The sequence below is a fragment of the Parasteatoda tepidariorum genome, chromosome 3 (assembly GCF_043381705.1).
Source record: "Parasteatoda tepidariorum isolate YZ-2023 chromosome 3, CAS_Ptep_4.0, whole genome shotgun sequence".
Lineage (NCBI taxonomy): Eukaryota > Metazoa > Arthropoda > Arachnida > Araneae > Theridiidae > Parasteatoda > Parasteatoda tepidariorum.
Window position 1 is genome coordinate 27,027,760 of NC_092206.1, and position 14,501 is coordinate 27,042,260.

A 14,501-nucleotide genomic window follows, 5' to 3' on the forward strand; every position below is an offset into this window, starting at 1 on the left:
ATATATATATATATATATTACTTATATTAACTCTTATATTAATTAATATATTACTTTAATTTTGTATATTGCAAAAAAATGCCAACAAAACTTTATCATGACTGTATTTGTTTCAAATCTAATTTCTCAGTAAATGTGCTTAAAAATTATATAATACGTGTAATGTTTCTGATTAGATTTGCACTAATATTAATAATAAATTAGTTAATGACGCATCACGAAATATCAGTTGTTTAAAAATGATCGTGTTTCTTGATAGAACTTTAAGCCACACTATTAAAAATTACTACTAAAATTTAAACTTTTATAAAGACAATCAATATTGTTATGATTAAGAAAATAATTTAGAAATCCAAATCGTTATAATTGAAATTCTAAATACACTAAGAAAATCGGTATGTTCGATGATTAAGATATGAAATTATCTTCACCTCTACAGCAATAGCAAAAGTAATAACAAAGAAAACATTTAGTTACTAAATGCAATGGAACGACGAACCGTGGACAAATGAAACATCATCAACGTAGCGTGGCGTCATATATCAACTATCTTAAGTCACACGCGCCATCTAGTAACGATTATCCTAAGTTAGAAAAACTACAAAGAGAACAACTGCCTAGCAATCACACTTCAAGCAAATCACGTGACGCCGAATCAAATTTTGCTCGCATGAGCTGAAGCAAAAGGATATTGGCACAAAATAACTGACGACATGACTTGCTTGTTGCACGGTGTTTATCAACTGAAGCTGAAATAGTGCGATGGAATAAAAAAGTTCTAATCAAGTGGATACTCTTTTCTCGACGCAGTAAAGGAGAGTATTTTTTTTTAATAAAAACTGGCCAGTTTACGGATGTTTAGCCATGCATTGAAATAAAATTGGAGAGACATTTAGGAAATGCTAGACTTCTTTTTTTTTTTGTATTTGAATTGAAAAATAACGATCTGAGGACTGTCTTTTAAGTGTGTGCTTAACAGCTGAGAAAAGTGAAATTGCATCTTGAATAATAATGTAAAAGTGATTTACTGTGTGTCATCATTCAGTCAGTTCTGACAGATACACAGATCCGGGATTAGTAGGAATTAAATTTGATGTTTTTGATTTATTTCAGGACTTGATTTTGATTGTTGAATCAACACTGTGAAGATATGGATAAATGATACCAGAAGAATTTTTTTCCAAGCCTTCTTTCTGAATCCAGTATTTTTCTAATATTTGTTGCATCAAAATTCGGAGTTTTTTATAAATTTTATATCACTATCTACTTCGAAATTTTTAAGGATTTTTTATTTAAAAGATTCCAAAATATGACTTATCTAATAAAGATGAGGCATATTCTAACTCTGGAACTAATTTGAAATGTACATGGATGTTAAAACTTTGTAGATTTTCTAATGAATGTTCTACAAAATATAAATAAAATTAAATATGATATTAATGTTTTTATTTAAATATTTTAGGCATTTTGATAATAAATATGTAGAAAAAAATATTGTTTTTCAATTATTAGATTCTTATGGTAAATTCTTGATTACTTTCAAATGATTCAATACAACATATAAGAGTACTTAAACTTTAATAAATAAATATATAAATTATTCCAGATTTACAAGCGGCTTATAAACTAAAATTTATCTACTGATAGCGAATGAAAAATTACATTTAATTTGTAATAGTAATCAATTTCATTAAAAAAGAAGTTAAAAGTTTATATAAAAACCATAAATTAAGACACGATAATGTAAAAAAAGGCAAAAGTATTTAAGAAGTGTTCCCGAAGTAAATAAAATAGTACTTTAAGTTTCAATATGTTTAAAAAATATATTGCACTCTATAATGTACGCACTTTACTGTAATAAATTATACTTTAGTTAATTTCCAGTGTATTTATTTAATTGAATAATTTCTGTCATAGGTTAATTCTTGTGTTATAAAAATCACTTTAGAAAATTAAAAAAAAACAATTATTTAAAAGTCTATCGATTGTTCTTAATGTACAAATTACACAATTATTAATAAAGGTCATACTTTTATTTCAGGCTTTGACTAGTACTGTTTATAAACTAATGACAACTTCTGATATGAATTCTCAGTTGATAATAGCTGTAGTAGCAATGTTTAACAAATTCAAAATTGTACAGGCAATATGTTAAAAACTGCATATTAATTTATGGAATTTCAATTGTTTTTAGATAGTTTAATAGTTAGGAAATATAGAATAGTTTGAATTAGACAGATGTTGTTCAAATTGTGCTACAGAAAAATGAATAAGAAAAAAGAAACTAGCAATGAATGGGACAGATCGTAGTATTTCCCCCCTAAGTTCATAATTTTAATCAAAGGAATATTCGACAGATGGATCAGGGATGACAAATCTATTCTTTTGTTTCTTCCGTTGTTTTCTGCTAATCTCTTTTTACCAATTATGGAATGAAACTGCGTATTCAAATATCGATCATTTGAAGATATCGAAGCATTGAGAATTAGTTTTCCTTCATTTACATATTGATTTTCATAAAACGCCATCTGTCGTAAATTATTTGAGTTAAAACCTGGATCTATAGGTGAAATAATTTGCGTTGTGTCTCATGAATTTGCTGCAAGAACTTTTCTTTAACCCAAGCCATTTTCTAGTCATAAATTTTTTATAATTGCTGTTTTCATTTATGACACCCTGTATCTCTCTCTATAGAAGACTCAAGTTATTATTCACATCAAGTTCAATATTTACATTTCACTTAATACATTAAATATTAATACTTTATTTATTTTATGAAATTTTAAAATATAATGAAGAAAGATTCAGATAAGGAAAATTAAAGCAATTATTCAAATTTGTTTTCAGAAATACATAGTTTTCAAAGTATTTAATTCTATGTTTAGAATAAAAATGTTCCTTAACAGAGGAAAAGCCTTTTGTTTATAAGTCTAACTGAAATAATCTGAAGAATACCACACGCAACCTTTAAAAATAATTTACTCTACAGCAAATTCTTAAATTCCTTTTGTAATGAGGAGAAAATCTTTTCTGAGCATTCATAATTTTCTAAGGATTATCTTAAATACTTGGATGTTTCATTGTCTAATAAGGACTTATTAGAATTCAAAACTTAAAGTCATAATTTTTTTTGGAATTTAATTCTAATCTTCTAAAATTATTTTACAAATGTATATGTAAAATAAGAATTTACATAGGAAAATATTTTTGTGAAACTTAATTATCCGATTTACATATGACTTTTAGGATGATTTCTTAAAATTATGTTTCAAATTATGTCTTAACTTTCTGTTTCAGTTTAATTCTGTAGAAATATCACTTTAATGATATTTTAAATGCTATTTAAGACGACATATTGCTTTCTTACCTATACTACAAGTCCTGCGTAAGTATTATCGTTTCGAGATAGATCAAAGTGCATTAGTCTTTAAGAGTAGAATAAATTGAAGTATGCTTAAAATTAACTTCATATGCAATTGTTTAAAAATAATTATACTTTAAGTATTTGTTCATATATATATATATATACAAGTTTACAAATTTATGAATGGAAATTCTTCTAATTCAACTGAAACAAACTGAGTTATAAATTGGGAAAACATGAAAAGTTTACAGCAAACGATTCATATGAATAAACGAAATGTTCTAAATTTATGATTTAATTATATTTGCCAATTTACGTAAATTTAATAATAAATTAGATGTACATATTTACATATTTCAGTTTTAATGATGCTTTATAATTATTACCGTGGGAGTAAGATACGTTTTATCAACGAAGATCAGCTCTATATGATGTTTTTTCTTCATTTTCTTATCTTTTCTCATAGGTTTTTATTTATTTTGTGAGTTTTTGTTAGAAAAAAAGATGTACGCGTTTACGTAAAAATATAGCACCCGCAATCATCCCCTGAATCTCTAAAGGCTAGAATTTATAGTTTTAAAGAATAAAACTGCATAGTATGTAAATTGAATTAAACATTTATTAATCAATAAAATTGCAATTGATCTGAAGTCTTTTTAGAATTATATCACGTTTTAACGTTCGTATAATAGCAATTGTAAATGCAAATGCAAATTTTTATTTAAAATAAAAAATTTTAATCTATACATATTACTTGTTTCTACATCACTATTTAAATTTATTGTTTGTTAAAGAAATATTAGTTTCACAATGAATTTAATTTATTGTATTGTTATTTTTCCTCAATAGCTTCTATTTTATTTTATCATATTAAACAAGAGTATTTTTTTGCAGAAATTTAAATCGTTATATTTATATAAATTAGTATCAGTATTAGTGTGTTAGAAACTACGTATCTTTTTAATTTTCAGACTCCCAAGAAATGCTGATTTATTCTTATGTCATTTAATTTTTGAAAATTAATGAAAAGTAAATATATCGTAGAGAAATGAAACAGAATTCTGCATAAAATAAGCGGATTCCAATATTTCAGGCCAAATATTTCTTAATAAATCTTAACTCCAAATCTCCCAATCTAATGGCTATTTTAATTAAGTAGAAAAATGTAATTTATTTAAATCTTTAAGAAAAATAAGCCTTTCACGGATTTCAAAAATTAGAACTGCAGACATATCTCCGAAATTGGAACTCAATTTTCATTTCAAAATTTTCTAAATAAATCTTTAACGTCTTTATAATAGGCAGAGTAATTCCATTTTCTAAATGAATTTTGAAAAAAAAAACAAAAAATGAAAATGAGTTATGGCAAGATATCGTCTGTTACTGATTTTGATCTTCGTCTAGTTGTTTTTCAAAGATTTACGGCTTGCATTCACCGATTAACGGTTCGTTGACGATGAGCTAACGATGACGATAAATGGATCGATATCGATATAAGCTTCGTTGGAGATAAAAGGATAAATTTGCCACTCGACGATATTGCCTTCGCTTCTTGAGAATGGCGAATCAAAACAACACTGCAAGATAGATAAAAGAAATCTAGTTCATTTTCTTTTTTCTTCATCATTCCTTTAAAGTTGGATAGCGCCGATATCGAATATCATCTTTTCATCATTTTTTAAAAAGCCGTGATGAAACAGTGGAAATTTCTTTCGGATATTAATCTGATAGAGTAATCAGCTGTTTTTACTCGATTCGATCAAGTAAAAGTACTTTCTCAGCCAGAGATAAATACAGCAACAACTAAGCACAAAAACAATCGTATTTCACACTTTCTTTATGTTTAAGCTTTCACTTGCTACGGAGTGGAAAAAGTCAATGCAATATCGATTTAAAAACTAAGTCTATGAATGAAAGATAAATAAAGTCTGAAACTTTAGTTTCGAAACATCAAAGACTTTGACTGTCTTACATTTGTTTATGTGAGAGGATGGTATGGATAGTCACAGAGATTCTAGGGTCGGGACTGTTTTTAAATTTGGAAGCCGAAAAACAATAATTGAATAATTATTCTTTGAAATGAAAGCATTATAATTTTAGTTATAAGGTTAATAATTAAAATATAATTTTCCTTTCACTTAATTCAACTTGAAACATGCTATATACTAGCTCAGAAATTTAATCTACGAACAACGCATGAAACTGTTTAGCTTTAACTCATTATAATTTAAAACAACGCATGAAACTGCTTAGTTTTTGTTCATTATAATTCAAAACAACGTATGAAACTGTTAGAATTTAGTTCATTATATTTCAAAACAACGAATGAAACTGTTTAGATTTTGTTCATTATATTTCAAAACAACGAATGAAACTGTTTAGTTTTAGTTCATTATATTTCAAAAAAAAGTATGAAACTGTTTAGTTTTAGTTCACTATAGTTCAAAACAACATATTAAATTGTTTAGTTATTTCATTATAGTTTCATAATTGTAGTTCAAAATCACAAGTTTAGTATGTCATCGGTTCAGTATACAATAGACTATAACCTAATTAATGACTTAAACCTGAGTTTCGAGATAATTCGCAAAAGCTCTTGATAGAACAACGTTAGAAATATTCATAAAAATCTATGTTAGTCTATTTAAAATTTCCTGATCAGTCTGAATTTATAGTCTATTTTGAAACTTCCTGATCAGTAACTTCATTAAAAAATCTCTTTGTATATACTATTGAATTTCTACTAATTAGAGTACTAAATAAAAAAGAAATATTTAAAATTGCCTCGTGAAAAATTTGTCAATGAAATCCTCAAGAGTATGATTTAAAAAAATTATGTTATTAAAAAAGAGGTTGGTACTAATATTAGAGATTAGTAGAATCTTAGAGATTGTATTGTTAGTGAAAATTCTGCAAGAACAAGAATCGTACCAATTTGAAAATCTAAAAATTAAGCAGTTTTAAATATTAAAATCATAAAATTTTATTTAACTTATTTATTAGTAAAATAAATTTTTGATACAAAAAAATCAACATAATTAAAAAAAAATCGACAATATTTTCCCTAGAAAATGTCAGTACTTTTCAAAATGAATTAGCGATTTTAATATTTGCAAGCTATTGCGTAAAGCGACGACGGGACTTGGCGTCAGTGGTATTATGTAGCACATCAATATAAAAATGTCTTAATTGTTTTTTTTCTTCTTTGGAATTGCAAATCAATGCAACAGCTTTTTATTCAGTATTTTTGTTACAATATGTTTCCAATTTTTTTAGTTTAGAAATTAATTAGAGTTTATCTATATTATTATAGTATGTTCTATATATGTCCTTACCCTTCCAAGACCTGTTTTCCTCCTCTAAGTTTGCGTTGTACTTCTTCGTAATCACATGCTACATCAATTCGTCTGTCTGTACTCCGTAAAACAAAAGGATGATGCTGAACGACCACGCTATTAACAAATGTGCCATTTCCCTACAAATGGATACAATTATAAAATTAGTTCTCTAAGTTTAAACAAAAGCATTTTAGAATTTTTTTAAACAGTATAATTTTTATTGCACAATATTAAGTATCACTTTCAAAGAAGCTTTTTGCAGCATGCATGTACACTGTTAGAATTTTCATACTAAAATTACGGAAAAATAAACGACATTAGTCTTTTCATCCAATTAACAGTCATCCAATTAACAGTCATCCAATTAACAGTAAGTTTTCATCCAATTAACAGTAAAGTCATCCAATTAACAGTAACAGTAAAGTCCAGTAAAGTTTATGGACAGAACATTTTGTATCGTTACGGTTTTGAAACCGTATACAACTAGAATGGTGAAGAAAGAAGCCATGGATGGAAATTATAAGTTTTTTTTTAACCATTTACAACTGGCATGGTAATACTGGACTTCTTTGTTGTAAGCAACTTTACAGTGCTGCCACCTATGCGTGAATGAGAATAATAAAAACATCGTATGCTAATAGCTCAGGGTAACAAACTGGAAAGTGCATGACACTGAAAACTCTTCGCGTGCTCAAGGGAATGAGGAAATATTGTGGTGTCATCGCTGAGACTCGAACCCCCATTCTTTTTTTCATGAGATTGGCAGATTAGCCCTCTCATCTATTATGTGTGCCCATCTGCAAGGAAATAAGTAGCTTCATTAGTTGGTGGTATAAAATTCTGTTTCTTTGATCGTATTAGGGGAAAGCAGTTAATAAAAGGTTATTCTCACAGTTAAAAGCTTGACTACCATCTAAATTGTTGTTTAAACAATTTTTCCTAAAAATTTCTATGAGTGTAGGGCATAGAGCCTCATAGCTATTTAACATTAAACTGTTCCCTAATATTGATGTCAAGTTACAACTTATCAAATTCACGAAATTTCCAGTAAAATATGCCTAATCAAGTTACTAGGCATTTTCAACCCAAATCAATCTTTCGAACAATTTTGAATTGTAGCTCAAGATACGATTGCCCAGATCATTCACTTTTGTTTTGTACTTTTTGAACTAAACTGATACGAAATGTGTCATTTTATGGGAATTCCAACAATATGAAGTTAATATTGTGCCTTGAGTTCAATTCAGAATGCATCTTCAAAGGGGATATTTTATGATGCTAAAAGTTATTAAAAATTGTTTTCTTTATTTAATTAGAACATAATCTACATAGATGCAATCTATCGCCTAAAGATTCAAAATGCATAAGAAAATAGTAATATAATAAATCGTAATATAATTTTCAAAATTAATATTATTTTAAATCAAAACATATATTCTAGAGAAAATAGTGCTGTATAAAAATTTAGATTGCAAAATAGCAAACAAAAAGGGCAACATAGCAATACGCCATACCTTTTTCCATAAGAAGCCTTTTTGCATCAAATTCATCTTTTGTATTGTTTCGAAATAAGTAATTAACAAGTTCCCAGAATATATACTAGGTGGCGGTGCAATAAACAGTGAAATCTTATTCCCACTCAAGGAGTTTTTCGGTAACCAGTCTCTTCTTAACAGCTTAAAATTATGCATAATCCTTTTAAGGCATATAAACGGTATTTTCATAAAATTTAAAAGTAATTCAAACGTTTTCCGTTCATTCATTTTATTAACTCATACACCAAATTTTCATGAAATATTGAATGCATCATTTCTTTATCTGCATCGCGGTAATCCATCACAATTATCTTATCGTCAAACTAAGAATAATAATAAAATTTTACTGAATTCCAGATTGTAATCTCAAGCCTTTCAAAAAATAAAAATTAATTCCAAGCAACATAAATCATTCTCAAATAACTTTAAATGTGTAACTCCAAAGCATTTCCTCAATCCAAAAGCAAGTAATAATGCCATTTTCTCCGTGTCCTTGAGCGAAAATCTCGCCAAAAGCAAATAAAACTCTACCGCATATGCAAATTCGAGATAAAAAAAATAAATACACCGCGAGCAACTTCAAACACTATCGAAGAATCATGACTAGAAAATCACCAAGAATTTTATGTAATTCCAGTGTCTGTTTTCTCTGTCACGAAATCAGAATATTAAAATCTAAGACATTTTAATCTGAATTACGGAACAGGATGACCACAGGGAATAAACTTGTAGATCATCGTTGAAGAATGCTAAATTGAACGGGAGTTACATTGGATTGATGGGGCTGCAAGATTATAAAATGAATGATGTTATACGAATTTTCAACAAGTTTATCAGATGGAAGAATAATTTTTATGGTGCATTGGTTATTCTTCCTTCCGCATCAGCGATTTGTTGTTTGTTTAGTTGTTACTGATTCACAGGTAATTGTTGCACCATTTTTTCCTTACATTTCCTTAACATCTTTTTTAATGTCTTTTGATTTGAGATGGATATTTATTTTCAAGTAATACATTTCCCATAGTTTCAGAGGGGAAATATTTTCCCTTGATAAACATTTTTTTTAAACTTTTAGAAGACGCATGAAAGGTGATTCCGATTTTTTTATTGAAATGCTCTATTTATAATTAGCCAGATTTTATGTGGATTGATAAATATTTTCTCTATAACTCACAGGGGAAATAGTTTTCCCTTCATTTTTTTATCTCTTAAAAATTTATGAGTTGTTTTTTCTTCTAACATAAAAGCTTACGATAGTTGGTTTGAGCAACGATAGAGAGATGGCGGTTTTGTCTGCTATATTTTCAAGCGCAGTTTGTATATTTTGCGTTGTTTTCCATATTCTTTGACCAATTTTCTTTCTGTGACAGTGCCCGTTTTGTGCTGAATAAAGTGATTTGACAACATTTTAGTCAAGGTGTCTTTTAAATAATAAAAACGGCATTTTTTATTAATAAACATAAATTTTAGAAACAAAAATATCTTGACTAGGTAATTGGCAGTAAACATACAACAGCTCTCATAAAGATAGATGCGCATAAACCCGTTATCCCTTAATTGGTAAACACTATCTCATAACTCTAAACACTCGGTCGACCACTCTGTAAAATTCTGTCATAACTTTAATGTTAAAAAAAAACTATCTTAATGTTTAATATTTAAATGCTCCTTTTAACTTGTTAAAATTTGCTATGAGTATTTGTTATAAAATAATAGCCCTAGTGAGTAAAATTTCACCATTGAAAAAATAATCGAAACATCAATTTCAAAAACCAGTAAAAATGATGCCAGAACAAGCATAATCATATACTGGAAATTTAAAACCTGGTATGTCACCGAAAAGGAAATTTTAAAATCATTATAGAACCATTCTAAAAATTTTAAAACCAATATCGATCAAACAGGAACTTTTGATACCAGATTTAAAATATACTGGAAAATTTGAAGCCAGTATAGAAAAGTACTGGAAATTTTTAAAACTATTAGCATGTTGGAAATTTTGAAGTGGTTTTAAAATATACTAGGGAGCATTTAAGCAGTATACTATTTTAAACTCTCAGGAAGCACATACTCATCAGGTAATCAAACAGGGTTTGACATCTTACAAACAAGCTTTTCTCGCGTAAATAATTCGTCATTATTAATCTGCTAATTAATTTCTAAATTTTGATAAGGATTTATTATCATATATATTACGAGTGGTGATAATGACAACTTTTTTATATACATGCATTAACTAAAAAAATGCATATTTGTAATTACTAAAATCGTTTTATAATTTCGGAGCGAAGAAAACCTTTGAGTAAGATTGCTACACATTTTAATTACTTTAAAATCAGTTTAAAGTTATGTATTTAAATGAAAGTAATTTAATAAAAAAAAGCAATCTAATAATAAAATAATTGTTATTTTTTTATTTGTTTTTTGATTTAACAAAAATTACCTTCACTCGAAAACATGAAAAAAAATGCTATAATAAAATATTAATTAATACTATTAATAAGTTTTTACTATAACTGAACTGTAACTATGTAGTTCCTAACTGAAACTAAACTTATCGATCCGTCGAATAAAAATAAATAAATTAGTTTAGGCTTCAAATAATTTGAAAAGGAGCAAAAAGTTCTGTTTACATAAATTAGAAATTGATATAAAATATCAAACATTTTACCTTCAAACATCAACCTTTCCTTCATAAATTTGTAAATTTCAGTCTGTTTTTGAAACTTGCCTCAAATAAATTTTGATCAAAAAGCAAAATAAACTTTTTAAATGAAATAAATAATTTTTTTGTAACAATACAGTTAGCAGTATTTTCAATTGACCCTAAAAAAGCAAAAAGAGGGCTTAATTCAAAAACAAAAGGGAACCACGCAAAAGACGAGAATCGATTTTTAACGATTTGTTAAATCTATAACTAGTTACAAACGCTCCAATTTTTGAGAATGTTATGTTCAATCAGTTTTTTCATCTCCTTCCATTTCTCAGTTTCAATTTACAGCTAATCACATGTAAGTTGCTTTCTTCGACTTAAGTTTACTTGTTTGCATTTGGAACTAAGACTCCAAGCTATGGAGCATTATAGAAAGACTGGCAAAATATTTTAGTAAAGGTATTTTTCTCCTTATTTCTTGTCTTTGTCAGTTACAGAAATATTAAAATGCATATTCTTGAGTAGTATTTATATTTCATATAATTAAGACGTGTACATAATTCTTGAATTATTATTCCATGTAGGGTACGTTTAATACAGATTTAATTGCATGAAAAGAAAGTATTATTTAATGCTTTTCTTCTTTCCTGGTATTTAATAGAATTTAAAAGAAGCGCTTTAATAGATACGCTAGTATTTAACAGAAACGCTTTGCTCACATAATATTTACTTAAATTCGCATTAATTTCATCGTTATTAACAAATTAATCCTTGGTTTATTTGTATATGTAATTTTTCAACGCGGCATTCTATCTAAAGCATTAATCACAAATTATTTTGTTGGTTTTAATGTTTAATTTTATTTTAATAATTTAAAAGGAATGTGATTTTGATTATATTAACTGTTGATACCCTGAAGTTTTAGTAAAATTAAATTATCATTTTAAAAACAAAACAGTTAATAGTTTTAAGTTTGAAATTAATACCTAGTTTATAGTATACATATATTTTTATACTGTATAACTTCTAAATCAAATTTTTCCAGAAATGATTCGGAAAAAATCAATCACATACTTGTTTCTTTTAATTTTCATAGAGGTATGTTTCTTTTTACATATTTAACGTGTAAAACTATTAATGAAACCATATTTTTAATTCGATAGCTATCTAATTTTACATAATTTATTTATTTAGCATCATAAATCCATATTTGGAGATATTTTCGTATCAAGATATGTTGCGCCAACTGCAACTATCAAGGCACCAAAAGGATTTAAACAAAAGTCTACCCGTTTTAGCTACGAGTTATACTCTTTCAGCTGGCCCCCTTCTGTAATGTTTTTTGCTTTAATTTATCACGGGTTGCTAACTGGAAGCTGCCTAGATTGTGATTATTCTGCTGTGGATCACGATACGGCTATCGTCCTAATCCATATTTTTTTTCATAATATCGACTATTATGTTCTACAACTTCATGTTATAACTTTAAAAGTCTAGAGACTTAATATTGTGCTGAACAAAAATTTAATAAAATTTTAATTAATTTATTCATACTTCATCTTTGCGCAAAAAAAATATTATTTTTCTCACGTATGAGTATTTAACAGGAATGCCAACTTTCTGCGCTTTTTGTTAGACTTTCTTCTAGTGGTGACAGATTTTATGTGTGGTGGCTGAATTAATGTATTCACCTGTGGTCGGTGCGATCCAGAAGCGGAATTCTCATCGACCAGCCATCGCTGGCATTCGAACCCAGTTCAGCTTATTGGTAAAAATGCAAACAATTAACACTAACAATAATGCAAATAATAATGCGAACAATTATTAATGATCAAGTAAATACTATAGTGATGGTTAGGAAAGGAAAATGGAAGAAAATTGTTTTATAAAAAGTAACTTGGGCTATGAAAAATCCTTTTTTTAACAATAAATTTATGTAAGCAAATTTCATTGGTATTATATTTTTAATACCAGTAAAAAATAACAAGATGTTATTAGCGGACCTTGTTTTCAGTAACACTTATTCTATAAGTTTTCAATACATGCAATAACTCGTGTAATATACTGAGATTGATTTTATGAAAAACGCAAGAAAAATAGATTACTCACACAAATAAAACAAGCTCATATGACCAAAAGAAATGCATCCAATCCCAATCACGCATCCAATCCCAATCCCAATATATTTAATGTTTATCATCTGTCCTCACTAATTACTTGAATCAGAAGCTTCAGTCTAAATAATTTCTCTGCGTAAAGCAATTCCAATTGCTCTTTATGGATGTTCATAAGCAAATTAAGCCTTCATCAAAAAGATTATTCATTCGAAAAATTCCCCTATGATATCTTAAAAGTAAAATATGAGTACAAAAAATAACTTTAAAACAATCATCAATTCGCTGAATTTATCCCTACCTAAGGGTATCAATTCTTAAACAATGGATCACCATTTAACTTTAATGAAGTGGAGATTTTTATCTTGCAGCCGCATAAAGACACATTCTTTTGTCTGGTAACTTGTCCATTTGCAAAAATCTGAAAGGATTTCGCCATTTTTTTTTAAGAAAACGGTTATATATAATGGAACTATTTCATTAAATAAAGCATAAGCTTGGCTATATGTTTTGGCGACAATAAAATACAATGGCATACGATGGAATATCTTTAAAACACTTAATTAATATTCAGGATCGTTCATGAATCAAACTGTACAATAGAAGCGCAGATTACAATCTATGGCGGTAGTCTTTGTATTAAATCGTGGCCACGGCCTTGTCAGATGTGAAGTATTGATTACTTTCTAACTACAGATTTTAATTAAAAAAATAAGGTACAGGGAGCTTTTACTGACTTTGAAGATTGATTGGTTGTTTAGATGGGTGTAATTAAGAATCTTTTGTAGTGTGATGAAACAGAAAAATTCCATAATGGAACGATATCATATATCAACTTTGTTTTCATCTTTATGTGTTTTATTAACTCTTCCGTCCATATTATTTTTTTGTTTAGTTTTCGTTTTCCAAGAACTTGAATCAATAACGACAGAGAGTGCATTTGTGTTTACCGACGTAAGTTCTCGACGCTTTTTTAGACCTATCGTAGCTTACATTAAAATTTGAATAGTTAAAGCAGTTGATCATTAAATTTGCTTATATTTTTTCAATCTGTTATTGAATTTATAAATTCGTTTTTGGTACTCTTCCGTTAAAAGGAGCATTTGCCGAGAGATAAACTTCTTTTTCTATATCAAACATAATAATCAATCAATAATAATCGCAATTTAATGTTTTAAAAAATTTGATTAATCAAGGAATGTGACGCACACACACACTATATATATATATAGATATATATATATGCCACTGCCCGCTAACCGTATGTCCGGTATAACAAACACTGATTTTTTTTCTTTGTAAGTTTAAGTGCGAATTTTGCCGGTATTCCTTAAATCTGACCAGAGGAGTGAAGGGTGGCCTTTGAGCTCTCGATTTCGTTACTGCGGTTTGGCATTTTCCTACTGCCCCCTTTAACAGAACAGTACAATGTATTCTATCCATTATCCAATATATAACTTCACATACTATATTAAATCTATTATTTCATTTAAAACT

The 14,501-nt window shown here is 27.8% G+C and overlaps 1 protein-coding gene across 1 annotated transcript in view; it reads right to left on the minus strand.

Annotated features, from left to right (window-relative positions):
• Positions 1–14,501, minus strand: part of LOC107443874 (uncharacterized) — a gene marked incomplete in the record, with an annotated part of 330,433 nt that overhangs the window by 101,911 nt on the left and 214,021 nt on the right. The window contains 1 exon segment of the mRNA XM_071178419.1: positions 6,700–6,839. Within this exon segment, the coding sequence (XP_071034520.1) occupies positions 6,700–6,839 (140 nt within the window).